Source organism: Schistocerca piceifrons, chromosome 3, assembly GCF_021461385.2.
Source record: "Schistocerca piceifrons isolate TAMUIC-IGC-003096 chromosome 3, iqSchPice1.1, whole genome shotgun sequence".
NCBI classification, from domain to species: Eukaryota; Metazoa; Arthropoda; class Insecta; order Orthoptera; family Acrididae; genus Schistocerca; species Schistocerca piceifrons.
The window spans coordinates 370634056-370661850 of NC_060140.1; the positions used below are offsets into that span (position 1 = coordinate 370634056).

The 27795-nt window shown below is 37.1% G+C and overlaps 1 protein-coding gene across 3 annotated transcripts in view; it reads right to left on the reverse strand.

Moving 5' to 3' along the window:
• Nucleotides 1-27795, reverse strand: part of LOC124789590 (cyclic GMP-AMP synthase-like receptor) — a 349572-nt gene that overhangs the window by 139046 nt on the left and 182731 nt on the right. For all 3 annotated transcript variants that reach the window (XM_047256999.1, XM_047256998.1, XM_047257000.1), the window contains one exon: nt 25523-25648. In XM_047256999.1, coding sequence (XP_047112955.1) covers nt 25523-25648 — 126 coding nt within the window. The remainder of the gene's footprint in view (nt 1-25522; nt 25649-27795) is intronic.

The window sequence follows — 27795 nt, forward strand, 5'->3', positions numbered from 1 at the left end:
GTGTGTTTGGCGCCGTGCAGGTGAGCGCCACAATCAGGACTGCATACGACCGAGGCACACAGGGCCAACACCCGGCATCATGGTGTGGGGAGCGATCTCCTACACTGGCCGTACACCACTGGTGATCGTCGAGGGGACACTGAATAGTGCACGGTACATCCAAACCGTTATCGAACCCATCGTTCTACCATTCCTAGACCGGCAAGGGAACTTGCTGTTCCAACAGGACAATGCACGTCCGCATGTATCCCGTGCCACCCAACGTGCTCTGGAAGGTGTAAGTCAACTACCCTGGCCAGCAAGATCTCCGGATCTGTCCCCCATTGAGCATGTTTGGGACTGGATGAAGCGTCGTCTCACGCGGTCTGCACGTCCAGCACGAACGCTGGTCCAACTGAGGTGCCAGGTGGAAATGGCATGACAAGCCGTTCCACAGGACTACATCCAGCATCTCTACGATCGTCTCCATGGGAGAATAGCAGCCTGCATTGCTGCAAAAGGTGGATATACACTGTACTAGTGCCGACATTGTGCATGCTCTGTTGCCTGTGTCTATGTGCCTGTGGTTCTGTCAGTGTGATCATGTGATGTATCTGACCCCAGGAATGTGTCAATAAAGTTTCCCCTTCCTGGGACAATGCATTCACGGTGTTCTTATTTCAATTTCCAGGAGTGTATATACAAGTTATACAGTATATATACATGAAGATCATTATGTCACTATTGGTTTTTAATAAAATACAATATTTAACATCAAATAATAAGAAAACATTGCATCATAAATTACTCAGTTAAAGAAATTATGCTGTACTCTCCAAACCGGTACCACTATGATATTTTACAGTCATAAAATTCCTGAAGTGAGTTGCAAGGATTTGCAGCTAATCAACTGAATAATTTGTCTTTAAATAAATCAAATGGAGCTTCTACCCATTCTAGTGGCAGTTCATTAAACATCTTCATACCCACCACTTCGTAACTGTTCAGTGACTTGGATAACCTGTAGTAAGGTATGTCAAGATGACTACTATTTCTGGTTCCATGAGAGTGTACATCTCTTATACGCTGGTGAAGTTGCTCTTTATGTGCAGTAGGGCAGTGTAAATATACACGTTTATAACGGTTAATATTTTTAAGTTGATAAAAAGTGATTTGCAGTGGGCCAGTTTATCACTGTTTGTGATAATTCGAATTACTTTCTTCTGAAGTACCAAAATGTCCTGAAGGTGTGAGCTACTGCCCCATATTAAAAGCCCATAAGATATAATGCTTTGTAAAAAATCAAAGCAGGCTAATCTTACATGGGCCGCAGGTACATGATTTTTTAAATTCCTTAGCAAATACACCACTCTAGACTGCCTTGCACTAATGTATTTAGTATGTGGCTCCCAAGTCAGTTTACTATCTATAACAATACCTAAGAACTTAACACTATCCATGAAGTCTGCTACTGGCAGATCTCTTATACTAAATACAATCTTTTGAGTTTTACTCCCGTTAAGCAGGAACCCATTAGCTCGAAACCAGACTGATGCTTGTGATATTGTGTCATTTGCCACAGTTTGGAGCATATCCATGTCTGAACTGATATTGAAAAAAGTGGTATCATCTGCATAGAGAATGGAGTGAGTATTTTTGTAAGATGGTAGTCGTTTGTCATTAGGATAAATAGCAGAGGTCCTAATACTGAGCTTTGTGGCACACCGCACTTAACTTCAGCTAGCTGTGATCTCTGTTTACCAATACAAACAATTTGTTTATGGTTGCTGAGGAAAGATTTGAAGATGTTGTCAACTTCACTGTTTGTGATTCCACAATAAACTAGTTTGTTGAGGAGTGAAATATGCTCCACACAATTGAAGGCTTTGCTAAGATCACAAAAGGTAGCCTCAGCAAAATTTTTTCCTTCATAAGCATTAAGCATTTTTTTAATCAGGGAGTCAATGGCATGGACTGTGGATTTGCCCTTCCTAAAGCCAAATTGTACTGCAGTAATAATGTTATTTCATGTCAGTTAATCACACAACTGGGAGTGGATGATGGATTCCAAAACTTTAGATAGAATAGGTGTCAGAGATATTGGACGATAGCCAGATGTGCAATTTTTGTCTCCTTTCTTGTAAATGGGTACTACCCTGGATAAATGAAATGATCGTATGGCATTGTTGGCCGGGAGGCCCCATGCGGGGAAGTTCATTTTAATACATCTGAGAATACTCCTTCAATTAGACATCTGTTTATACATTTAGTAAGAGGACATAATATGTGCCCAATTATCTTTTTTAACATATTACAAGAAATACCATATATATCTTCACTATCAGAGGGCCTAAAATTATTTACAATAGTTAAAACAACATCTGGTGTGAGCTCTGTTAAAAGGAATCTGTCTTTCAGGGTGTAGTCTACATTATGAGATTTAATGAGATCAGCTACAGTTTCTTGCGGCCTCCCAGTGCTTTCCCTAATTTGGTTAACAGATTTTATACAGTAGTTATTAAATTCATCTGCTGAAATTTCTACCTCAGCTTTCTTCTTGCTTTTGGCCACTGAATTTATTATAGTCCATGCTTTTTTGCATTTATTTTTTGATGACTCAATGCTGACTAGGTTATGTTGTTTTTTGGCCTCATTAAAAGCATACATATATTCCTTTTGTGCTCTTGAGTACCTTTGTTTAGCCATATCGGTTTTCTGAAGTCTGTAAGTATCTCTACACAACAACAACCTCTTTTTCATATTGGCTAGTTGAGCAGTATACCATGGATTCTTATCCCTATGTCTATTACTGTTACTTTTAGGGTTAATTTTACATTTGTATTGAGGGCAGTTGGTCTCGAATATATTTAACAAAGAATGAAAAAATCTATCGAACAATGTATTGGCAGAGCCCTGGGCATTATTGTCAAACATATGTGACCAGTCATAATTACTGAGTGAGACCATGAAATTAGACAATTTTTCTTGCATTATTGGTCATGTGATGACTATTTTAGGCTTTTTAAAGTCCTTATAGTCCATATTAGGCCTATCGGTACCTATTTTTACCCAAACTGAGTCATGGTCAGAGAAGTCGAAGACAACTACTTCTGAAGACAGTAACTCTCTATTGACATTTGTAAGTATGTTGTCAAGACAAGCGGACTGTCTTGTCAATTTGCAGTTCATAAAAATGAAGTTGAATTGTTGTAACAGGTTTTTAAATTCATTTACAGTGTGCATGTCTTTGTTTACATCAAATGCAGCATTGATGTCACCACCAATCACTATATTATATTTCTTCCACTGAGTATTAAGAAAGAAATTTAGTAAAGTCTCAAGTTTTTCTAAAAATACTAGTGGACTTCTGTCTGGTGATCTATAAAAGATACAATAGCAATTTTTAAATGATCCAGATATACACCTGTGGCTTCAAAATGTATCTTACTGCTCAGAAATCCTAGGTCCAGTTCATTACTAAAATTTATTAATTCTTTCTTAATGTAAATTGATACACACCCATGAATATGGTGCTCTCTGCTAAAGCTGTTTGCTAAGTGGAAATCATCAAGTACATGAAAAGATATTTCATTTCCTTTACACCAGTGCTCACTTAAGCACAATGCATCAAATAAGTTCTCATTCACAAATTCGTTTAAAATTACATGTTTTCCACTTAAGCTTTCAATATTGAGATAACCTATTTTGAGAGACAAAGCTAGTGAGAAATTTTTTCTATGGGGACAATCATCATTACTGCTATATTTCTTAGATTAGATTAGAATATAATAGAGGGAAACATTCCACGTGGGAAAAATATATCTAAAAACAAAGATGATGTAACTTACCAAACAAAAGCATTGGTATGTTGATAGAGACACTAACAAACACAAGCAAACACACAAAATTCAAGCTTTTGCAACCCACAGTTGCTTCATCAGGAAAGAGGGAAGGAGAGGGAAAGATGAAAGGATGTGGGTTTTAAGGGAGAGGGTAAGGAGTCATTCCAATCCCGGGAGCGGAAAGATATGTCTGCTTGTGTCTGTATATGTGCGGATGGATGTGAGTGTGTGTGCGCGAGTGTATACCTGTTCCTTTTTTCCCCTAGAGTAAGTCTTTCTGCTCCTGGGATTGGAATGACTCCTTACCCTCTCCCTTAAAACCCACATCCTTTCGTCTTTGCCGGCTGCGGTGGTCTAGCGGTTCTAGGCGCTCAGTCTGGAGCCGCGCGACTGCTACGGTCGCAGGTTCGAATCCTGCCTCGGGCATGGATGTGTGTGATGTCCTTAGGTTAGTTAGGTTTAAGTAGTTCTAAGTTCTAGGGGACTGATGACCATAGATGTTAAGTCCCATAGTGCTCAGAGCCATTTGAACCATTTTGAACTTTCATCTTCTCCTCTCCTTCCCTCTTTCCTGATGAAGCAACCGTGGGTTGTGAAAGCTTGAATTTTGTGTGTGTGTTTGTGTTTGTTAGTGTCTCTATCAACATACCAATGCTTTCGTTTGGTAAGTTACATCATCTTTGTTTTTAGATATATTAGATTAGATTAGTTTTTCATTCCATAGATCCATGCTGAGGAGATCCTCATGGATGTGGAACATCTTATCTTATCTTTGATCTGGTCATCCAGTGTGAATCTGGGCTAACCTGTTTGTCTCAGCTCTTCTTTGCTACCTCTAAAAAAAGAGTTTTCCCTAAATCTAAGTGGTATTGACTCAGAGCTATTGATTTTTGCTATGCCTAACTCATTGGCTACTTTTATGATTTAATTACTCACATACTTCTTTCCAAGTTGATTCAGATGAAGACCATGACCAGTGTGGAATCATGTACCTAAGTTAGTTATGTGTACAAAACAGACATTTTTAAAGTATTTACAAATTTTCTTCATTTCTTCATTTACTCTTCTAACTTCAACATTCACACAAGACCAGGATGGAAGTTCATGCTGACATGGTATTGAAAAGATGAGAATTTTCGTATTTTGTAGTTCCTGCAGTTTCTTCTTTAATGATAACAAGAAGTCTTTTCCTTAATTTCTCACTACGTCATTTGATCCAGCCAGAAAAGTAGTTATTTGACTTAAGCCATCAGTTGCAGCCAATGTTAAGTCATTAGTTTGTATGCAAAAGAACAAAACTGAGGTGTCATCTGCATAACTTACTAGTTGAGAGTACAGAGGTGCTTCTAAATCATTAATGTAAACCAGGAAAAGGAAAGGGCTCAATATGGAGCCTTAAGGTACAACTTGTTTTTACTGTTTCATAGCTGGATTGGAAATGTTTGATCTGACCATTAATTTCATAACTCAGCTTTGTTCACTGCTTACGATTGGTTGATAAGTGATCAGTAGTTGTATGGGTGTGGCATTTATATTGTAAGTTTACAGTTTGATTAATAGAGCTCATGGTTCACTGAGTCAAATGCTTTAGTAAGGTCTAGAAATATCCTGCTGTCTGCATTCCCTCAACTTGTGGAGAAATTCGGTAATTGCCGTAATGGTACTGTGGTGCTTTCTGAAGCCATGCAGTGTTTCTGCTAGTAAATTATTCTTTGTGAAATAATCAATAAGTTGTGTCAACAAAACAATTTCAAATATTTTACTGAAAATTGGTATTAGTGATATGGGCCTGAAGTTTGATGGCTCTTCTTTCAATTCTTTTTTATGCATAGGTTTAACTGTACTTTTCTTCAATATATTTGGAAATGTGTGCTATGGGTAATTATTCCAACTAATTCCTTATTGCATTTTTAATTATAATACTACTCATTCCATCCCACCCAGATGAGGTCTTATTCTTTAAGTTATTCATTATTTTTCTTATTTCCTCCACATTCATTTCCTTAAATTCAACAGCAGTTTCCAGCCTAGGGTAAGGCTTTACCATCCGAGTCAGACAAGTGTTATTAACTGGATTCACAGCTGAAGAATGTAAAATATTCATTAAGTATATTGCAGATTTTATCTGGAGCATTAGTATGGTTTCCTTCATGTTGTATTCTGTCAATCGGAGCATCTAACTTAGGGGTGGCTTTGCGATATCTATTTATTATGTTCCATGACATCTTCCCTATATTTGATGACTGAGCTATTTCCTGATCTAGGATCTGTTTTCTTAGATTTGAGAGCTGTTCCTGAAATTGTTTTGTAGTTTTATTATACTTATCCTTAAATATTTGCAATTTAGTTGACGTATGAAGCACATTTAAGTCCTCGATATTTTGCCCGAGTTTAATCATGTAAGTTGGAAGAGTCAGTCTGGTGTTTTTTTACATTTTGGTTGTGAGTTACTAATTTCTTAATCCCTTTCACTGGGTAGCAAAAATTAAGATATTGTAAAATAATATCATAAAATTTGGCCCATTTGCATTTGGACCCAAGCCTCAGATTCTAGTTTACTTTTAAAAGCATTAATGTTTTTCTCTTTAAGCACTCTTTTATATTCTACGACCTGAGTCCTTTCTTGGAAGCTAGTGTGTTCATAGTCTACAAATTGACATTTGTGGTTTGAGTAGTGGAAGTCCACATTCCCACATCTAATACTATCTTTTACCTCTTTACATAGTATTATGTTGTCTATTCTACTAGAAGTAGACTGAGTTACTCTTGTATCTGAATTTACTGCATTCATAAGATTATAGGAGTTAAGGGTACATATTAGCCTGCTGTTATGGTTATTGCAAGATGTTTCCTCTATATTCAAGTCACCAAGTATTGTTACCTCGTCTGGGTCACAGTGTCCCACTATTCTACTAAAAATATCTATGAAGTGCCCTACGTCTGAATTAGGTGGACGATAAATCCCAGTAATTTTCTGTTTCATCATGCCCTTTCCACAACCTTTGATATGGAGTTCAACACCTGTCACTTCAGTCAAACCTTCATTATTATACAGATATAGATGGTTTAATTTATTAACTTTGTACTGCTCTCTAACAAATACTGCTACACCTCCACCTTTAGGATGCTGTCTACAGTAGCTATTTCCTAGGAAATAGCCAACTAGTTTAAAGTAAATAATTTCCTCAGATTTCAGTCCAAGCGCAGTTAACACAACTACATGAAGTGAATGATCATTTACAAAAGTCTGCAAAACATTGAGCTTATTTCTAAGATATTGTATATTTAAGTGCATGAGCCTTAATGGCAATTGTTAACTACTTACTTAGCAGTTTTAGTATATCAGTATAATACGAGCTGACTTTAGGATGAAAATCTGCAAGTTTACTTCTAATTTGTCATTAGCATTTAGGCAGATGTTGATTATGTTGCATTTTACTGTTACTGTTATGTAGGATGTTTCTGAGTGTTCATACAGTATGAGCATACAGTCAGTAGTGAGAAGGAAGTTAGGTTTCATTTCACTTTTCCTGATAAATTCATGACAATTTACTGGTACCAGTAATTAAAAAAATCTCTAGAATACTGGTACATTATAAGTAATTAACAGCAGAATTTGAGACTTTGAGGACTCATAGAAGTTTATGGTCTCGTAACATACAATTTCAATAGTACTGGTTCTGTTAATCTGGTTGTAGGGATGTACCAAGACATAATTATGATGTACTCAGCTTTTGCTGATCAGATACAGAATTATTTCACAGGAATTATTAGGTCTGAAGTATGCTGAGGCAAACACAGTTTTGTGAAAGAATGTCAAAGTAGACATTGTGAATTAATATATACTATTTCACTGTAAGTATGTTTATATGGCTAGTAAATCTACTGTGGTCATTACTACTCATTCTATGCTAATTTGAAATCACTGAATAACTATTTTGTTAATTACAGAATTCAGTTACATTGTGTTTAATTTGTGAAAGTTATGCAGTAGAAATGTTTCAGTGTGCTAATGCAGGCTAAAACTTTGAGAATTTGCTATGATCACTTCCTTCACACAAAACTTGTGCTACAGTAGGATCTACAATAATTAATGGTGATTTTGATTACTGTAATGTGAATCAATAATGTTTTGTAACTGATTTAATTAATCATTTCATTAATTATGAGCCATTTAGCTGAGAATTGTGAATTGTCTTATGTGCCAAATAATCTGCTGCTTTAGAAGACATATAAAAATTAGCTTGAGAAATGACAACCCATTAAGTTGACTGATAATTCCATTATAATTAACACAATGATTAGTATAATTCATGAAATTAACTTACATGCAATACTAATTAAGCATGATTATTAATTAATGGTGATCTGGATATTAATCAGAGTTTTGTGGATATGTACTTATTCAGTATTTAATGTTATGTAATTGATTTATTGTTATGTTGAGTAAGGGATGCTAATTTTACTTCACTATGCCTAGGGTAGATATTAGTTCATTTGCTATACTGATTGAAATATTTTTGTGAAAATATAACTGTGAATGGATGGTTAAACAATGTTTTTGAAATTAGTCATTGAACTATGAGCTCTTAATTATTATGTCATTAGGGGAAGTGAGAAATTGGTTGTACTGTAGATGAACTTTATGTGTACTACCAGCCCATTTTCTCAAATATTTTAGTAATGTTACAATAATTATCATAATGCGCCTTGAAAAAAATGTGATTACCTTGAAGTGCTTTTTAAATTCTACACATTATCGGAAAAATTATAAACAGGAGTGAGCATTAGTTTTATTGTTTCTACTGTCATGCCATTGCAGTCAGGTTAATGATTAGTGGGAGAGTACCAAAGAGATTTAGTATTTTATTAGCAACAGAGATCAGTATGAATGAATCTGTCATCTACAGCAGATTTATATTCATCCCATGTATGTTTTATGATGTTTGTTAACAATTACCGAAGAACAGCTATGTAAGGAGTCAGGCTTGGTAATCCAATGAAAGTCTTGTAAGAAAAAAGTTAGTGATATACACACTTAACATGATTTGTAGCAGATAATGTTGAATATGACCTACTGATTGTTGGATGTGACTTTAACCTGCCAAGTATAGACTGGAATGTCTACAGATTCATTGTAGGAGGTACAGGCAGACAGTCATGCAAAATACCTTTGAACACGTTTCCTGAACAGCTTGCTCAGCAGCCCACATGCAATGGAAATATCTTAGACCTTGTAAATAAAATAAGGCTGGACCTTATTATAAATGTCAGTATATAAATGTGGATTAGAGATCATGATGTCATTATAGCAACTATGATTATGGAAGTTAATAAATCAGTCAAGAAGACTAGGAGAGTGTTTCTGATAGACACAGCAGATAAGCAGTTATTAGTATCTCACTTAGGCTGTGAATTAGCATCACTTAGTTCCAGTAAGATGGATGTAGAGGAATTATGGGCAAAGTTTAAGTTGATTGTAGATCGTGGTCTGGGGAGTTATGTGCCTAGCAAGTGGATAAAGGATGGAAAAGACCCAAAATGGTTTAATGACAAAATTCTGTGGATGCTGAGAAGGCAGAGGCTGTTGCACTCTCAGTTCAAAAGAGAACATATAAATGATGACAAGATTAGGTTAGTAGAGATTCGTGCATCACGAAAAGATCTATGCACGAAGCATACAACAACTACCACTGTCGCACCTTAGCAAAAGATCTGGCTGAGAACCTTAGAAAATTATTGTCTTACACAAAATTGCCACTTGAAGATAGAACAATGAAAGCTGTAGTTTTAAAATGCATGTTTAAGTATTCATACATAGGATGTTTAATTATAATGATGTAGATACTAATCACAAACCAGAATGTCAGAGTAATGAGAATTTTGATGTAGTGTGTACTAATGTTTTCTTCTCTTGGCCAGAAAACAGTGTTACTGATATCTGTAAGACAGGTGTTGACTGTATTGGATCTGAATTAGGTGGTATTTCTGATGTAGATGTGAATGAGAGCTGTGAAATGACTGAGACTGGTAGCTTATTGTAAATGAACGTAGGTGAGGAGTGTGACTTTGATGGTAATGAGTCTTGTGTTGTTAATGATGTTGTTGATGAAGTAATTTTGGAAGAGGGTGATAATGATGATAATGATACTGATGAGTATCAGGTATTTGTAGAGTTTAAGAATAATGAAGTTTCAGAGTTATTAGTGAATACAGGTCAGGCAAGTGATGTTTGTGATGATGTAAGTGAGAGTCATTGGACAGCAATCCACTCAAAGCAGTTTTTCATTAATGCCATGCAGAGAATGATTCAAATAGTAAAAGTGAGTTATCTGTAAGCCTAGAGAATGAAGGTGAAAACTTGTATCCAAATTGATAGAATGAAGTGAAAGAAGATCTAAGTGGTCCAAATGGCTCTGAGCACTATGGGACTTAACATCTGTGGTCATCAGTCCCCTATAACTTAGAACTACTTAAACCTAACTAACATCACACACATTCATGCCCGAGGCAGGATTCGAACCTGCGACCCTAGTGGCCATGCGGTTCCAAACTGAAGCGCCTACAGCCGCACAGCCACACTGGCCGGCTAGATCTAAGAAGGACATGTAATTTTAACAGAAATATATTTTGTGTTCCTTCTGTAATAAGTGATGTTAGTTGTCCTATGGAATCCACTCAGTGTGTTCCAATATTTGCCTGACAACATGTGTAACCAAAGTAATGCTATGATACCAGTAAAGCTGATAAAACCCTGCAAGAACAGTGAACATGTAGCATCTGATGAAACTGAAAGTGATCTCTTACATGAAGTGTCTAATAACAGAGATGATGATTAAGATTTTGGATTCCTTACATTAAGATTAAGATTGATCTGTGGGAAGGGAACTGTTTGATTGATATAGGTAGCCTGATTTGTGGTATATCTGAGCAACTTGGAGACAAGATAAAATATGGTACGAATTTTGTAGAAATGCCCATTGTAGGTGTATAGATAAGAGGAGCTACAGGTAAGCTAAGCAAACTGGTAAAATCTCAGGTACTTTTAACGTTTAGCATAGAAGGCAAGAAATTTGAAGATGGATGCTTAGTGATCCCTAGTCTGGAAGAAAATATAATCCTTGGTATGGATTAGATAGTGGAAGTTGAGGCATGTTTTGGATGGATTGCTAAATAATTGTTTATTTTGGAAGCTAAAAGTAATACTTAAGTGAAAACTAATTTCTGCATCTTAAATTGTGGGACAAGTTGTAACTATTTGCAGAACATTGTGAACCAAGGTGAGTGCCAGGTGTATAATGATGATATAGATTTTGATGAGATTGCGGATCAGGACTTTGAAAGTGTGGTGTATTCTAAAGTAAGGGAAGCTATGACTCTTAATGACATACAAAAAGAACAACTTAGAAATTTGTTATTGAAGTTTAGATATGTGTTTAGTGAAAAACCAGGCAAAGTGAAAGGCTATCAGTGCATACTTTACCTAAGAGATCATCAACCTTTCTTACTCAAGCCATATAATATATCATTTTCAGAAAAGAAAGATGCAGAGAAAGAAATTCAGAAAATGGAAACAAGGGGGTGTAATAGAGAGAAGTAGGACTGCTTACAATAATCCTTTAGTTGTGGTAAGTAAGAGAAATGGTGGAATGAGAATTGTTTTGGACTCTAGACATCTCAATAAATTTCTTATCAGAGAGAATGACCATCCTGAAAACATGGACGAGTTGTGACTAAATTTTATTATGTAAAATACAGTAGTAGTTTAGACTTGACCTCTGGATTTCACCAGATCCCACTTGAAATTAATTCTATAACGTATACAGCATTTTTGTACTGAGGTAAGTGTTTTCAGTATTGTGTGGTGCCACTTGGGCTAAATGTATCTGTAGCTGAATTCATCAAAGCTCTGAATTCTGCCTTAGGACATGAAGTGAGTTCAAAATTAATTGTGTATGGTGATGACATTCTGGTTGCTGAAAATACTTGGAAACAATACTTGAATCTGTTAAGAGATGTATTTCAAAATTAGAATCAGGAGGTATGACTCTGAAAATAGGTATTGTAAATGTAAATTTGGTGTGAAAGAAGTTCAATTTTTAGGACATGTTATATCTGAAAAGGAATTGCATATGATAAAGAGAAACTTGATACTATTGCTAATTTTCCTACTCCTTGTAACAAAAGATAGCTTAAATCATTTTTTGGATTAACTAGATTTTACAGAAAATTTTGTAGTAGCCAAGCTTTGAATGCTCCATGCTTGTATGAACTTTTGAAGACGAATTCCGTTTGGGATTGGAATCAGCAGTGTCAGAATGCTTTTGATAAGATCAAACAATAGTTGTGTCAGCATCAGATATTGTTCAGACCAGATTTGTCTCTTCCTTTTTTTTATTATGAGAGACAATAGTGATGTTGCATAGGGTGCTCATTTATTTCAGGAAATTGAAGTTGATGGTGTTATTGAACATAGACCTCTTGCATTTGCTAGTAGAATATTGCAGAGACATGAAAATACAGACATGATAATTGAGAAAGAACTTTTGGCTGTGCATTGGGTATTCAACAAGTTTAAAAATTATCTACTAGGCCACAAAGTCATCATCTATACTGATCACAAAGCATTATGTTATTTTCAGGTGTGTAAGCTGCACCACAACAGAATTACTCATTGGGCCTTGTTTTTACAGCAGTTCAATTATGAAATCAGATATATTAAGGACACGGACAATGTAGTTACTGATGCTTTGTCTAGACTGTCTTTAGGGAGTGAATCGTGTAACAACTTTGAACAAGGAGAGAATGAGTTTAAAATTATGTACTTGAGAGGTGTGCAAGAGGAAAAAGAGACCTTGAAAATTTGCAAAGACATCCGCAGGTATCAAAATCAAGATCAAAATTGGAAATTGGTTAAGAGCATGTTGGGTAAGAAAGGAGGAGAAAAGATAAAACAATATTGTAAGGTACAGAAGGGTATTTTATTCAGGAGACATAAGACTGACTCAGAGGACGGGGAACTATGTTGGCTGGAACAGTGTATTGATACTTTAATTACTTATACACATGAGACTTGTGTTCATTGTGGATCAACCAAATGCACACAAAAGATTCAGGAAAACATCTATTTTTATAACATAGGAAGAAGAGTCAAGAAGAAGATTGCCACCTGTGACTGATGTCAAAGAATAGAAGTAAGTAACTGAACAAGTAGAGGCCAAATGCAAAATATATTGCCTAATAATAACCTTGATCTCATGTCTGTAGATGTTTATGGACCTTTACCTTAGTCTACAAATTGATTTTGTTATGTTTTTGTGGTGGTTGATGTATTTTTGAAGTTCATAAAGTTGTTTCCTCTTAAGAAAGCTATCAGTAAGCCAATCATCGCTAAGCTTGAAAACACACTTTTCATTAGGTAGGTATTCCTAAAACAATTTTGTCTGATAATGGTTCTCAGTTTACATCACAAACTTGGAAAGATTTTGTTGACCATGTAAAAGTAAAACATATACTAAACTCAGTGTACCATCCTTTGAGTAACCCTGTAAAAAGATATATTAGAGAGAAATTGGAAGACTGTTTGGAACATATTGTAGCAAGAATCATACCAGTTGGATAGATTACGTCAACGATTTTGAGGATATTATAAACAACTTACAACATTCTTCAACACATTTTTCATCATTTGAAATCATGTTTAATCACACACCAGCTAACTTTATTTCTGAATATGTTGAGTTTCCACCCTGTAAAATTCTGTCATTACAAGAGAGGGAAGAATGTGTTAGGGAGACGATGAAAAGACAGGGGGGTAGGAGAAAGCAGAGACATGATGGTAAAGGTAGATTTTCTAAGTTTGATGTAGGAGATCTTGTGCTGGTGAAAGCCAAAGAGAAATCTAAAATATTGATGGAGATTATCCATAAGTACCTGATTTTTGTTGTTTGTTCATTTTCCATTATCATGAATTCAGTATGTAAGAAGATGTAATTTCTAGAGTTTTATATTATCCATTGACTGAGTTTAAATCTATTTGTAGATTCATAAAACTATGTAATTGTGTTTTGTTTGTCTGGAATTTAGTATGTAAGATGCTGTAGTTTCTAAAGTTCTGTCTTATCTATTGACTGAGTTAAAAAAATCTGTGATACACTATATAGTTGTGTTCTGTAATAGATACGTGCTTTAGAATTTGATATACATATATGCCATGAGACTATATGAATGGATCCCTTTTGCAATTTACTCCATTCTTTTCATTGTATTTAACTCTGTTTATTAATGTGAACATTTTTTTAAATTTCATCTGACATAAATCCCATATAATTGAATATGTAAAATGATTAAGCAGAACATATCTCATGTGATGTGAAGAAGGTATTTAATAGCATATTTAGTACACAAAACAATGTTTCAGGATTTGATGTGAATGGTAGACAGGAAGTTACCTATCCATTGGAGTGTGTGATGAGAACTCCAATGAGGAAGGTGAAAGATGTCGGCGGATCCACTCCCCACACTGCTGTGTGGCTTCACCCTACTGGACCAGTCAACTTGCAAGAGATCGTGGATGCTCGGTAATGTGCTTGAGCATTTGTCAACTGGATCTGAGTTGTGACTAATATTTGTGAATTGTTAGCCAAGACTGCTAAGGACAGTGTTATTCAGCATAAAAGCATGTAGGGGGATTAACTATCCAGTACATTATGTAACTTTAAATCAGTATTTTTTTATGATTTTTAAATGAATCATTGAAGTCTTTATGTATATAGATTAGTCATATGGACAATTGGCAAATAGTGTGGATGACATTAACTAGTATGGACAGTGTAACAGGATATATGCATGTCTGCTTTCATACTCTGATTTTGGTTCTCAAGCTACTGGATTGTGTCATCATTCAAAGTTATTTACGACTATGTTTACTTGAATCTACCCTGAGTATTGCAATATTGTGTCTGATTGGAACTTGAGTTGTGAACAGATTCATGCTTAGCTCTGTGTTTTGGGTACCCCTTGTCATCGTGACTCTGTGTGTGTGTGTGTGTGTGTGTGTGTGTGTGTGTGTGTTTGTGTGTGTGTGTGTGTGTGTGTGTGTGTGTGTGTGTGTAGTCAAGGAGAGAGTACAACCATTGATTGAAGCTAAACACTTCTCACAATTACTCATTGCATATGATTGAATTCATTGAGATGATTATGAGCTTTAGTCATTTTGTTGTGTCGAAACTTTGTTGCTGGTATGTACCTGGTGTGCTTTTGGATTCATGGGTCAGTCCCCACATCATAAACTTAGGCCCAAATATTTTTCCATTAGTTTGTTCTTTCATGAGTCAACATATCCATAAATACTATTGTTAATATGGCTGATTGATTCCTACTCATGATTGAGTATATTCCTCTGGTCTGTACCTGTCATTGTGAGTTTTTTGAGTTAGCTCACTCGTTGTACACTTAGGCTCTGAAATTTTTTTCTTCTCGTTTGAAGATTTTGAAGTTGTGATTGTATAGATCTTAACTTAAAATTTATAAATCCTAGTAATTTACATTGTCTCTGTAATTACTCCAAAGTTTAGGGGTGTAATGTTGTGGTTTTGACCTTTTACTATTTGTCTTGTGACAGTATGTTCCACGGATCTGAAAATCTGAATGCCATATCCTGATATATGTATAGAACATGATTTGTTTAGTAGATATTTTTCTTATGTTCTCTGTAATATGTTATGTGTCAAAAACTTCTATACACCTGTCTGCTATCCTGGGCATCATTATCTACACCACTTGGCAAACCTTGTACTCTTTCACAAAATATTGTAAACATTTTGTTTCCAAATTTTGTGAGGGGGATATAATAATGGGTCAACCTCCTTTAAAATTACCCCTTTTTTTAATATAAATAACCAATATCATGTATACTCTCGATTCTTGCATAGGTGAACATTATATCAGCTGTCTAACTGAATGAACTTCATATGATTTGTATGCGATGTGTTATGTTTCAGGCTAAAATATGTAAAAGGAAATCAGTTTGATAGTACTCTGTACAGGCAGTTAAAATTACTCTTCTTTAAAAATATGTGAAATTACGAAATTTCTGGCATACTTAAAATTCATATTATTAATTGCACAATGTAATGAGAATAACCAAATTTATAGAAATAATGTTATATCTTGGCAATGATTCTTATTTTATCGAGAAATCCTGTAAACTCTTTTGTTTTGTAAACTCTTTGGAAATTGTGCGTACCACAGAGTGTTGGGAGTAGTAGGCATGCCTCAGATGGAATCAGACGTGTTTTCGATTGTGTCTCCAGTAATGTAATTTGTGGCGTGATAGAAATGAAAATTGTGAACTCAATGTGATTTAGAAGAATGGGATAAAATAAAAAGATATTCATAGCAACAGGCAAATCTTCATCAGTTATTTCGTCTTCAGTAACCCAGAACGACACAAAATTACAGCCTCAAGAATGTCCCCCTAGACAAGACTTGGAGCCAACAACAAGATAATGAAGATAAGTAAAAAGTTCTTCTTTTGTGTATCTTATGCCTCTTGAAGCTTTAAAAACTTTTATAGAAGTTAATTTTAATAGTGATGTGTGGATAAATAAGAATACACGGTGTTGGGCGTACATTTTCAGAAACAAAATTGTCTATTACTGACTATATTAAAATTTTCGGGGTGCCTCACAATTCTGGAATGCAGTAATTTCTCAAGGACTTTTGCAAAAGTGGTCAAAAGAGAAATGGGACATTATTTAGTGAAATATGTTGTTTCTACCTTTTTGTGGAGTGGCTTCACTACAGCAAGCTTCATTCAATCTGGGAAGGCAGACTCATACACAGAGGCATTAAAAATGTGGGCTAAAACTTTCTATGGTTAATCAGAGCAGGGTTGTAGTAGTTTGCTGGAAATATGATCTACAGGTTGTGATCATTTGCTTTTAAATGATGCAGTGGTCTTCTTTACCTCATTCCTGTTTAAGGGGGAGGGGGGCAGGGGGGTTACTCTTATTTCACTTACTGGATTGGGAAAATGATGTTTTAATATGTCCATGGAACTTTCTAAAGAGCCATTGCAGCTTATTTTCACAGCAGCAGTCTGCCTGCTTAGCTGAGTGGTAATGTGCTTGCCTCCCATGCAGTTGGCCCATGTCTGATTCCTGGCTGCAAGTTGCCCAATGTGGCGTCGATTGAAATAAGACTTGCACTTGGCAGCCGAACCCGAACGGGGCCTCCCGGCCAACAATGCCATATGATTATTTCATTTTTCTGTTATTTTGCACAGCAGCACTTGAAGGTTTTTGCAACTATCTCTTGATTGCTTATATGTTTATTATCAATATTTCAAACATTGTCTACATGTTTATTAGCACTGTTGATGCCTGTCTCACTCCTGATTATGTCCCATATTATTTTGATGATTACTGGACTGGTTGATTTTGGTGTTAAAATATGAATTTTTGAATGGTTAATTACTTTGCTTAATATTGTACAGTACTTTTTATGATAATTTATTTCGGCAGGATTTCCTAAACGTTTTGCTGTGATGTTCAATTCACATTTGTGTTTTCAGGATAGACTTATCCCTTTGATGATCCGTGATTTTCATGTGATTTCTTTGGGAAGGAAACTTCAAATAATAATGCAATTTTATTGCTAAGCAAATTATATTTGGAACTGACATCTACTTCATTGAATGTATGAGTCCAATTTACATTTTGGAGGTGTGACTTAAAGGCCTTAATTGTTTCATCATTTAATGAGCCTGACTACCTTCCACTGGGGTTCAGTTTTACTCTGGCAAGTAATCATATTGTGAATGATAAGTCTCTGACCATCATGATGAGAGAGGCCTTTGAATATTTCAATATATTCTATAAATACATTGTGAATTAGGGTGTTTGAATTAGAAGTTGCTCTGGTGAGAAAATTGAACACTAGGAGTATATTGTAGGTATGCATCAAATCTTCCAGATCTGACTTTCCACTACTTTGTGTTAGGGAGTTGATACTGAAATCTCCAAGTACTATGACATCTCTTTTTGAATTAAATAGATAAAGTAACAGTGAGTCATGCTGCTTCAAACAGAGGTGAAGATTGCCTGGGGGTGACATATATATGGCTACAATTAAGAGGTTAGAAATACTTACAGAATACTCAATGGCACATGGATCAAAATGTTGCTCTAAACAAAAACAGTGTACATCAATTGCCTTACAGTTCACACAGTTTGTATAGGTACATAAGGAAAAGCACTGACATGCTACGATAAAAGTTAAAAACCAATGACAATAAACACTAGTGCGGCCACTGTAAGCATCAGCAAAGATGTATTTTGCTACGCTGGAGGGCAAATGGCAAATGATGTAAATTTTGTTCAATTTTTTTGAAGATTCTGTCTTTAGTTCTCATAGGGAGAAGACGTATTCTTGTGAGAAGTGTGTAGTAGACATTGTGTTATCTGAATAATAATTTTTATGAAAGTATGAAGTGTGAGAGTTCTTTTTAGTGAAAAACCATGAAAGTTTTTTTTTCTTCTTCCGTGCATTATGTCACTGTGGCTACCTGCATATGAAGAGGAAGTCTGGTACAAATCAGCATTGTATTCATGGTCAAAAATGAGAAGTACTTGTGGCAGAAGAAGAAATATATATGTATATTAACCAATTTACAGAAATCTCAATGGCATAGAGAATGCAAAAATCGATGTAAGTTCACACTACTACTGACTTACAGTGTACAAGAGTTGTAAATTAAGACCGAAAGATAATCCATTCGATTCAATTCACTCACTTCAAAATTTATAAAAATCAAATTTGATACTACTGTAATTCATTTGTTGTGGTCCATTGATTGTGACTGCACTAAGGGCCAAATATCTCACAAAATAAGCATCAAACGAAAAAACTACAAAGAATAAAAGTCGTCTAGCTTGAAGGGGGAAACCAGATGGCACTATGGTTGGCCCACTAGATAGCACTGCCATAGGTCAAACGGATATCAACTGCGTTTTTTTAAATAGGATCCCCCACTTTCTATTACGTATTTGTGTAGTAAGTAAAGAAATATGAATGTTTTGGTTGGACCACTTTTTTCGCTTGGTGATAGATGGCGCTGTAATAGTCACAAACATATGGCTCACAAGTTTAGATGAACAGCTGGTAACAGGTAGGTTTTGTAAATTAAAATACAAGACATAGGTACGTTTGAACATTTTATTTTGGTTGTTCCAATGTGATACATTTCTGAGAATGCATGCTGTTACAGTGTGAATACCTGTAAATACCACATTAATGCAATAAATGCTCAAAATGATGTCCCTCAACCTCAAGGCATTTGGCAATATGTATAATGACATTCCTCTCAACAGCGAGTAGTTCACCTTCCATAATGTCCGCACATGCATTGACAATGCGCTGACGCATGTTGTCAGGCATTGTCGGTAGATCACAATAGCAAATATCCTTCAACTTTCCCCACAGAAAGAAATCCGGGGACGTGAGATCCGGTGAATGTGCGGGCCATGGCATGGTGCTTCGACGACCAATCCGCCTGTCATGAAATATGCTATTCAATACCGCTTCAAGTGCATGCGAGCTATGTCCCGAAAATCCATCATGTTGGAAGTACATCGCCATTCTACCATGCAGTGAAACATCTTGTAGTGACATCGGTAGAACATTATGTAGGAAATCAGCATACACTGCACCATTTAGTTTGCCATCGATAAAATGGGGGCCAATTATCCTTCCTCCCACAATGCCACACCATACATTAGCCCGCCAAGGTTGCTGATGTTCCACTTGTCGCAGCCATCATGGATTTTCTGTTGCCCAATAGTGCATATTATGCCGGTTTACATTACCACTGTTGGTGAATGATGCTTCGTTGCTAAATAGAACGTGTGCAAAAAATCTGTCATCTTCCCATAATTTCTCTTGTGCCCAGTGGCAGAACTGTACATGATGTTCAAAGTCATCACCATGCAATTCCTGGTGCATAGAAATATGATACGGGTGCAATCTATGTTGCTGTAGCATTCTCAACACCGACATTTTTGAGATTCCCAATTCTCGCGCAATTTGTCTGCTACTGATGTGCGGATTAGCCACAACAGCCGCTAAAACACCTACTTGAGCATCATCATTTGTTGCAGGTCATTGTTGATGTTTCACATGTGGCTCAACACTTCCTGTTTCCTTAAATAACGTAACTATCTGGCGAACGGTCCCGACACTTGGATGATGTCATCCAGCATACTGAGCAGCATACATAGCACATGCCCGTTGGGCATTTTGATCACAATAGCCACACATCATCATGATATCAACCTTCTCCACAGTTGGTAAATCGTCCATTTTAACATGGGTAATGTATCATGAAGCAAATACAGTCCGCACTGGCGGAATGTTATGTGATACCACATACTTATACATTTGTGACTATTACAGCAACATCTATCACAAAGCAAAAAATGTGTCCAACTAAAACATTCATATTTCTTTACATACTACATGAATATGAAATAAAAATGGGGGTTCCTATTTAAAAAAAAAACGCAGTTGATATCTGTTTGACCTATGACAGCACCATCTAGCGGGCCAACCATAGGGCCCATAAGATTGTATTCAGGTATTATGAGTCTTCCCATTCCTGAACATAGGTGATGCTCAGTGAAGTACTGTACATGGGTGTGATCTATACTCCCACTGTCTTGCGCACTGACCAAGAGTTCATTTAGTTTATTACACAGCCCTCTAATATTCTGGTGTGAGACTGCCAGTTGATGCTTTTCAGTGTTAGTTGAAATGTTTTGTCTATAAAAATCTGAGTCGGTGAGTTCAGGGATGCTTTCTTGACCTGTGATTTCCAAAACCATTCATGTAATGTGGCGTGTCTATGTGCACTACCTTTTGTAGAATCAAGTTCTTCCAAAATTGTTGTGTTTAAAAGGCTGCCTATTACTTTTTTCCTGATCTATTTAGGTGCATTCCATGGGTAGTAAACAGTTCTCTACTAAAATTGTTTATGTCTACAACATGAATATTGTTGAAAAGTTTGCAAGTCCTTGGTAAATTAAAGTTCATATGTGAGATGGCTTCATTTACACAGGACTGTGAGATTAAGTCAAGTCTCTAGGGAATGTTCATAACCAGAATCTTGGATCGATGAATTGCCGAGAATTTCTCTTTCCACATTTGTGTTACAACACAACTTTCACTGCAGGCCATGTTGTTTGAACCACCTATTAATATTACATAGTCATTTTTTATGTGTTCACAATTACAGCCTACAATTACATCCTGGATTTTAGCACCAGGTTTCACTGTTCCACATACCTCGATGTTTCTTATATTGCTTTTTATAATTTCAGCCATATCTCACTCATGACAGTCTGCAAAAATACTTATCCATTTTGTGGGAAATTTTTTCTCAGCAGAATGCTTGCTGTTACCAGAACTTGCACTTGTTGTTGTTGAAGACTTTGGTTTTGATTTATCAAAAGTAATTTTTTTCCAGTGACTTTAATTTTTTACACCTTAACACATGACTTAAGGTTAGGTTCTGAGCTGCACATTGGTATACTGCTATTATACATAAGGAAACCAAATTTGTTTACATTCACAAACTTTGAATCACTCACTGCAGATAACCTTCTTACATCTAATGTTCTGCATTTTTGCTTACAAGCTTCCATTCTGGTGAACTATCTCCTCTGTCTTGCAGCAGTTCCAGTATGTTTTGTTTTGATCTCATCTGCATATATTTGTCTTTCAGTCTGTCATTCTCTCTTTTTGAACTGACAATCACATACTATGGACTTAAAATGTGTTCATCAAATTTCATGAATTCACTCTTGCATTTGTCACATGGTACATTTTTGACTGCATTACTGTAATTCCTTTTAGGAGTTAAATCATGCACAATTACACTCATTGCCATCTCGACACTGGCTTTGAACCATGTTAGGAGATCTGATGGTAAACTTTTTGGTATCAGTTTCGAGATCAATGGACTATTTATTGTTTGCTGCAATGCTTGTATCATCAGCAAACGCAATGAACTTGCGTTTCGTAGATACGTCATTTATGTCTATGAGAAACAGCAGCAGGCCAAGTACAGACTCCTGGTGGCTCCAAGGAGTATTAATGAAGTATTATGGATTCATAGTGATATGACATGAAGACATGTTAGATATTATATGAGGGTTGTTATACTACTGTTAGGGTCATCTGAAGACAATGATGGTTATATGGATTATTCAGTGATGATGTTGATGATGATGATGATGATGATGATGATGACATGAATTTGATGATGATGAAGTAGTCGGGATTATTATGTGCACTACAATGAAGCTATGGCAAGGAAAATTGTATTATGGATATTAGTAGAGGATGGACATGCAGTCATGTGGAATGGATTGATAGTCAAACACATGTAATTTTGTTAAGGTAATTAATTAAATCATTTGTGCTAAGAGAAAATGTAAATGTGTATAGGCAATGTGTATGTTCTTTAAATGGTCTACACATATAAATAAATATATCTAAAAACAAAGATGACGTGACTTACCAAATGAAAGTGCTGGAACGTCGACAGACACACAAACAAACACAAACATACACACACAATTCTAGCTTTCGCAACCCACGGTTGCTTCGTCAGAAAGAGGGAAGGAGAGGAAAAGACGAAAGGATGTGGGTTTTAAGGGAGAGGGTAAGGAGTCATTCCAATCCCGGGAGCGGAAAGACTTACCTTGGGGGAAAAAAGGACAGGTATACACTCGCACACACACACATATCCATCCGCACATACACAGACACAAGCAGACATTTGTAAAGCCAAAGAGTTCGGACAGAGATGTCAGTTGAGGTGGAAGTACAGAGGCCAAGAAGTTGAAAGACAGGTGAGGTATGAGCGGCGGCAACTTGAAATTAGCGGAGGTTGAGGCCTGGCGGATAACGAGAGGAGAGGATATACTGAAGGGCAAGTTCCCATCTCCGGAGTTCTGACAGGTTGGTGTTAGTGGGAAGTATCTAGATAACCCGGACGGTGTAACACTGTGCCAAGATGTGCTGGCCGTGCACCAAGGCATGTTTAGCCACAGGGTGATCCTCATTACCAACAAACACCGTCTGCCTGTGTCCATTCATGCGAATGGACAGTTTGTTGCTGGTCATTCCCACATAGAAAGCTTCACAGTGTAGGCAGGTCAGTTGGTAAATCACGTGGGTGCTTTCACACGTGGCTCCGCCTTTGATCGTGTACATCTTCCGTGTTACAGGACTGGAGTAGGTGGTGGTGGGAGGGTGCATGGGACAGGTTTTACAGCGGGGGCGGTTACAAGGGTAGGAGCCAGAGGGTTGGGAAGGTGGTTTGGGGATTTCATAGAGATGAACTAAGAGGTTATGAAGGTTAGGTGGACGGCGGAAAGACACTCTTGGTGGAGTGGGGAGGATTTCATGAAGGATGGATCTCATTTCAGGGCAGGATTTGAGGAAGTTGTATCCCTGCTGGAGAGCCACATTCAGAGTCTGATCCAGTCCCGGAAAGTATCCTGTCACAAGTGGGGCACTTTTGTGGTTCTTCTGTGGGAGGTTCTGGGTTTGAGGGGAAAGAGGAAGTGGCTCTGGTTATGTGCTTCTGTACCAGGTCGGGAGGGTAGTTGCGGGATGCGAAAGCTGTTGTCAGGTTGTTGGTATAATGGTTCAGGGATTCCGGACTGGAGCAGATTCATTTGCCATGAAGACCTAGGCTGTAGGGAAGGGACCATTTGATGTGGAATGGGTGGCAGCTGTCATAATGGAGGTACTGTTGCTTGTTGGTGGGTTTGATGTGGACGGACGTGTGAAGCTGGCCATTGGCCAGATGGAGGTCAATGTCAAGGAAAGTGGCATGGGATTTGGAGTAGGACCAGGTGAATCTGATGGAACCAAAGGAGTTGAGGTTGGAGAGGAAATTCTGGAGTTCTTCTTCACTGTGAGTCCAGATCATGAAGATGTCATCAATAAATCTGTACCAAACTTTGGGTTTGCAGGCCTGGGTAACCAAGAAGGCTTCCTCTAAATGACCCATGAATAGGTTGGCGTACGAGGGGGCCATCCTGGTACCCATGGCTGTTCCCTTTAATTGTTGGTATGTCTGGCCTTCAAAAGTGAAGAAGTTGTGGGTCAGGATGAAGCTGGCTAAGGTAATGAGGAAAGAGGTTTTAGGTGGGGTGGCAGGTGATCGGCGTGAAAGGAAGTGCTCCATCGCAGCGAGGCCCTGGACGTGCGGAATATTTGTGTATAAGGAAGTGGCATCAATGGTTACAAGGATGGTTTCCGGGGGTAACAGATTGGGTAAGGATTCCAGGCGTTTGAGAAAGTGGTTGGTGTCTTTGATGAAGGATGGAAGACTGCATGTAATGGGTTGAAGGTGTTGATCTACGTAGGCAGAGATACGCTCTGTGGGGGCTTGGTAACCAGCTACAATGGGGCGGCCGGGATGATTGGGTTTATGAATTTTGGGAAGAAGGTAGAAGGTAGGGGTGCAGGGTGTCGGTGGGGTCAGGAGAATGATGGAGTCAGGTGAAAGGTTTTGTAGGGGGCCTAAGGTTCTGAGGATTCCTTGAAGCTCCGCCTGGACATCAGGAATGGTTCAAACAATATACAATCTGAGCCCCTAACTTTAATTCAGAACCTGATACATAGGTCATGGGAAACATGATATTTGTGATTATTGCTAACTTATTGTGATTCATAATTTTGATGTTTTACCAAGATGCAAATGTAGTTATACTAAACACTATGCATTAACATTTCAAAATTGTTATTTTAGATACAAATTATGTTTTGAAAGTCCTAGAAGACATTGTTGCAACTCAAAATCAGTTCAAATTACTTACAAATTTCTACATAACTTTTGATTGTATAAATCTGTTAATATTCTGTCAAAGAGTCAGGGAGAATGATAGCAGGAAAACAACTGTGTGATTAAAAAGTAAATTAATTTATTTCTGTACTAATTGCTTAAGACATCTATTTATATAATTTTTTATATAAATATGTTTTGCTATGTAATTTTGCTTGTGTAAAACCTGTAATCAAATCCTGGAGTAACAAATTTTGTGTTCAAACTGTGAAAAATGAACAACTATTAATTATAATTTCAGTTATGCATTAAGCTAAAAAATACTGTGAAGTGTTAAATGTTATTTATACAACGACTAGCAATGCCTGTCAAGTTAGTCCAATTATAGCCATAGTTAAGTTAGATAGTCTTTGTTGGGCATTGCCAGAAATGTGTAAAGTAATGTTTCTCTGTGACTGATACAATTCACAATAAATGGAGAATAATTTAAAACTGCATTTGCATTCATTAAAGTTACTCAATATCAAGACAGAGTTATAGTTCCAACAGATGAGTATATTTTTTTAAATTTTTTTTAGTTGTGCTCTTACCATTCAAACTTACATTGTTGGTAATCAACATTGACTGTTGTTTCAATAGAGTCACCTGTAGTTTGCAAAGTTCATTATTCTAAACGACTAAAATCTCCATATTTATTTATTTTCAAATGTTATATGTCACAATTTGCACATGTATGACTACACACACCACAACACCATTATGTCAAGGGATGAAACTGACAACTTGTATTAGATGTCAGTAGATTCATTTGAACCATTAATTTATATACAACCACGCTTACCTCAATGAAAGTCTTGCCCAAACTTTTTTGCCAATATTTTTTACCATTTGCATGAGTCTTCCACAAAAACATAGTTTTTATACAATAGCTTGAAATTCCTTTCCATTTTCGAATATCTCTGAGTTTCTAGAAAAGAAAATGGACAATTACTTATTCTGTTCAGCAAATAACAAAAGCAGAAAATAGAATGTCGCAGCTGAGGAGAGGCAGTCCTGTGATATAAAACACTAACAATATTAATCACTGTATCAACAACCATGAACAATGCACTTTCAATCTGGAGCGAATTGCACGTGGTGTAATATAACCATATTATAGTGTTACATATTATTCCAGAAGAGATATATAGATCCCTGAGTATTCTTTCTAACGAATAATACATGTGAATGAAAGCCATAAAACAAGTTACTGTAAAGCAGTACACAGTTATTTTGCAGATTTGTTATTTTTATCTGCATATAAAGAACTACACCAAGGGATGAGGCTTATCATCAAGGTTGGACAGTGATCAAAGTAACTTCATGACAAGAAGTACCTGCAAAGAAGTGGACATAAAATCTCCTAGCATTGAAAGCCTAATTTGGAGAAGTGCAACATCCCTAAGGAAGATATGTGAGACTGATTGCAGAAAGGGACCTTCCATCAAAAATTTTTGATCTTGAGCTATTGTGATGTTTAGTTTCAGCAATAAATTCTGAGGTGTTGGTTAAAAAAAAAGAAAAAGGAAAAAAGAATCTGTCTCTAAATTTGAGCAAGTTCTGACATGATGAATATTGGTGTTGGAAAATAGGAGTTTTGAGACAATGTGTTTTAAAGATTCCCTTCAAATGGCACAGCCTTTTTAAGTTAGCATTACACATAAAGTGGTTAACCCCTCCAGACTTATAAAGCACATTATATGCACTGGCAGAGGGCTGCAGATAATCAGTGTGGGAGATGATAGGACAGAGGGGGTGGAAACTGTTTGGTGGAGGGTGTGGGAACAATATGTTACCATCGATTGAGGCTGGGATAATTACAGGAGCAGAGAATGTGTTGTAAGGATAACTCCCATCTGCGCAGCTCAGAAAAGGGGCTGCTGGAGGGGAGGACCCAGACGGCTCGGGTAGTGAAGGAGCCATTGAAATCCAGCGTGGTATATTCAGCTGCATGTTGTGCCACAGCGTGGTCTACTATGCTCGTAGCCACAGTTGGGAAGTTGATATTCAACCTGCTGGACAGCTGGTTAGTAGTCATACCAATATAAAAAGCTGTGCAATGATTGCAGTAGAGCTGGTGAATGAGATGGCTGCTTTCACAGGTGGCCTGGGCCCTATTGGAGTAGAACAAACCTGTGAAAGGACTGGAATTGGAAGCGCTGGGTGGGTTTTGCACCCGGATCTTCCAGAGGGATATGATCACTGTGGTAAGTGTGGTAAGGGGTTGGGACTGGAAGTGGTGTAGGGATAGACTAGGATATTGTCGTGCTTGGGTGGATGAAAGAACACTACTTTAGGTGGCATGGGAAGTATCTCAGGTAGGAATCTCTTATTTCAGGGCATGGTGATAGGTAATTAAAGCTCTGGCAAAGGATGTGGTTCAATTGTTGCAGTTTGAGGGGTAACTGGGTGACAAAGGGGACACTCCTTTGTGGCTGTTTCTTGTGGGTGGTAGGTGGATTGGGGGCATGAGTCAAAATGGCATGGGAGATCTATTTGCGGACTAGGCCTGGAGGATAGTCCCTGTTTGTGAAGGCCTTGGTGAGACCCTCAGCATATGTTTTTGTCAATGCAGATATGCTGTCCCTGGGCGCCACGTTGTATGGGAGGGGTTTCTTGGTGTGAAAGGGATGACCGCTGTCAAAATGCAGGTACTGTTGGCAGCTGGTGGGTTTAATGTAGATGGAGTCATCAGAGAGGAGGAGGTCAACATCTAGGAGGGTGGCATAGGATAAATTTACATTCTGATGTTAACTTTCAAACATTTTAGAAGTTACAATGTAGGCGTTGTATAAGTACTGGGTCCTGGTGTGTGTCATACACACAATCTTTAATGCATGATTCGTAGTTTTCTTGGCAGGTACATCCAGAATCAACATCAATGGCAAAAAAGCATAAGCATTTCATCATTACAAGTAGTACAGCATGTTGAGTAACACTGCTGACAGCTCAAAATAGATCTACAGGGGACCAAACAGTGAGGTCATCAATCCCATAGGATTAGGGAAGAATGGGGAAGTTAGTCAATCATGCCCTTTCAAAGGAACCATCCCAGCATTTGCCTGAAGGAATTTA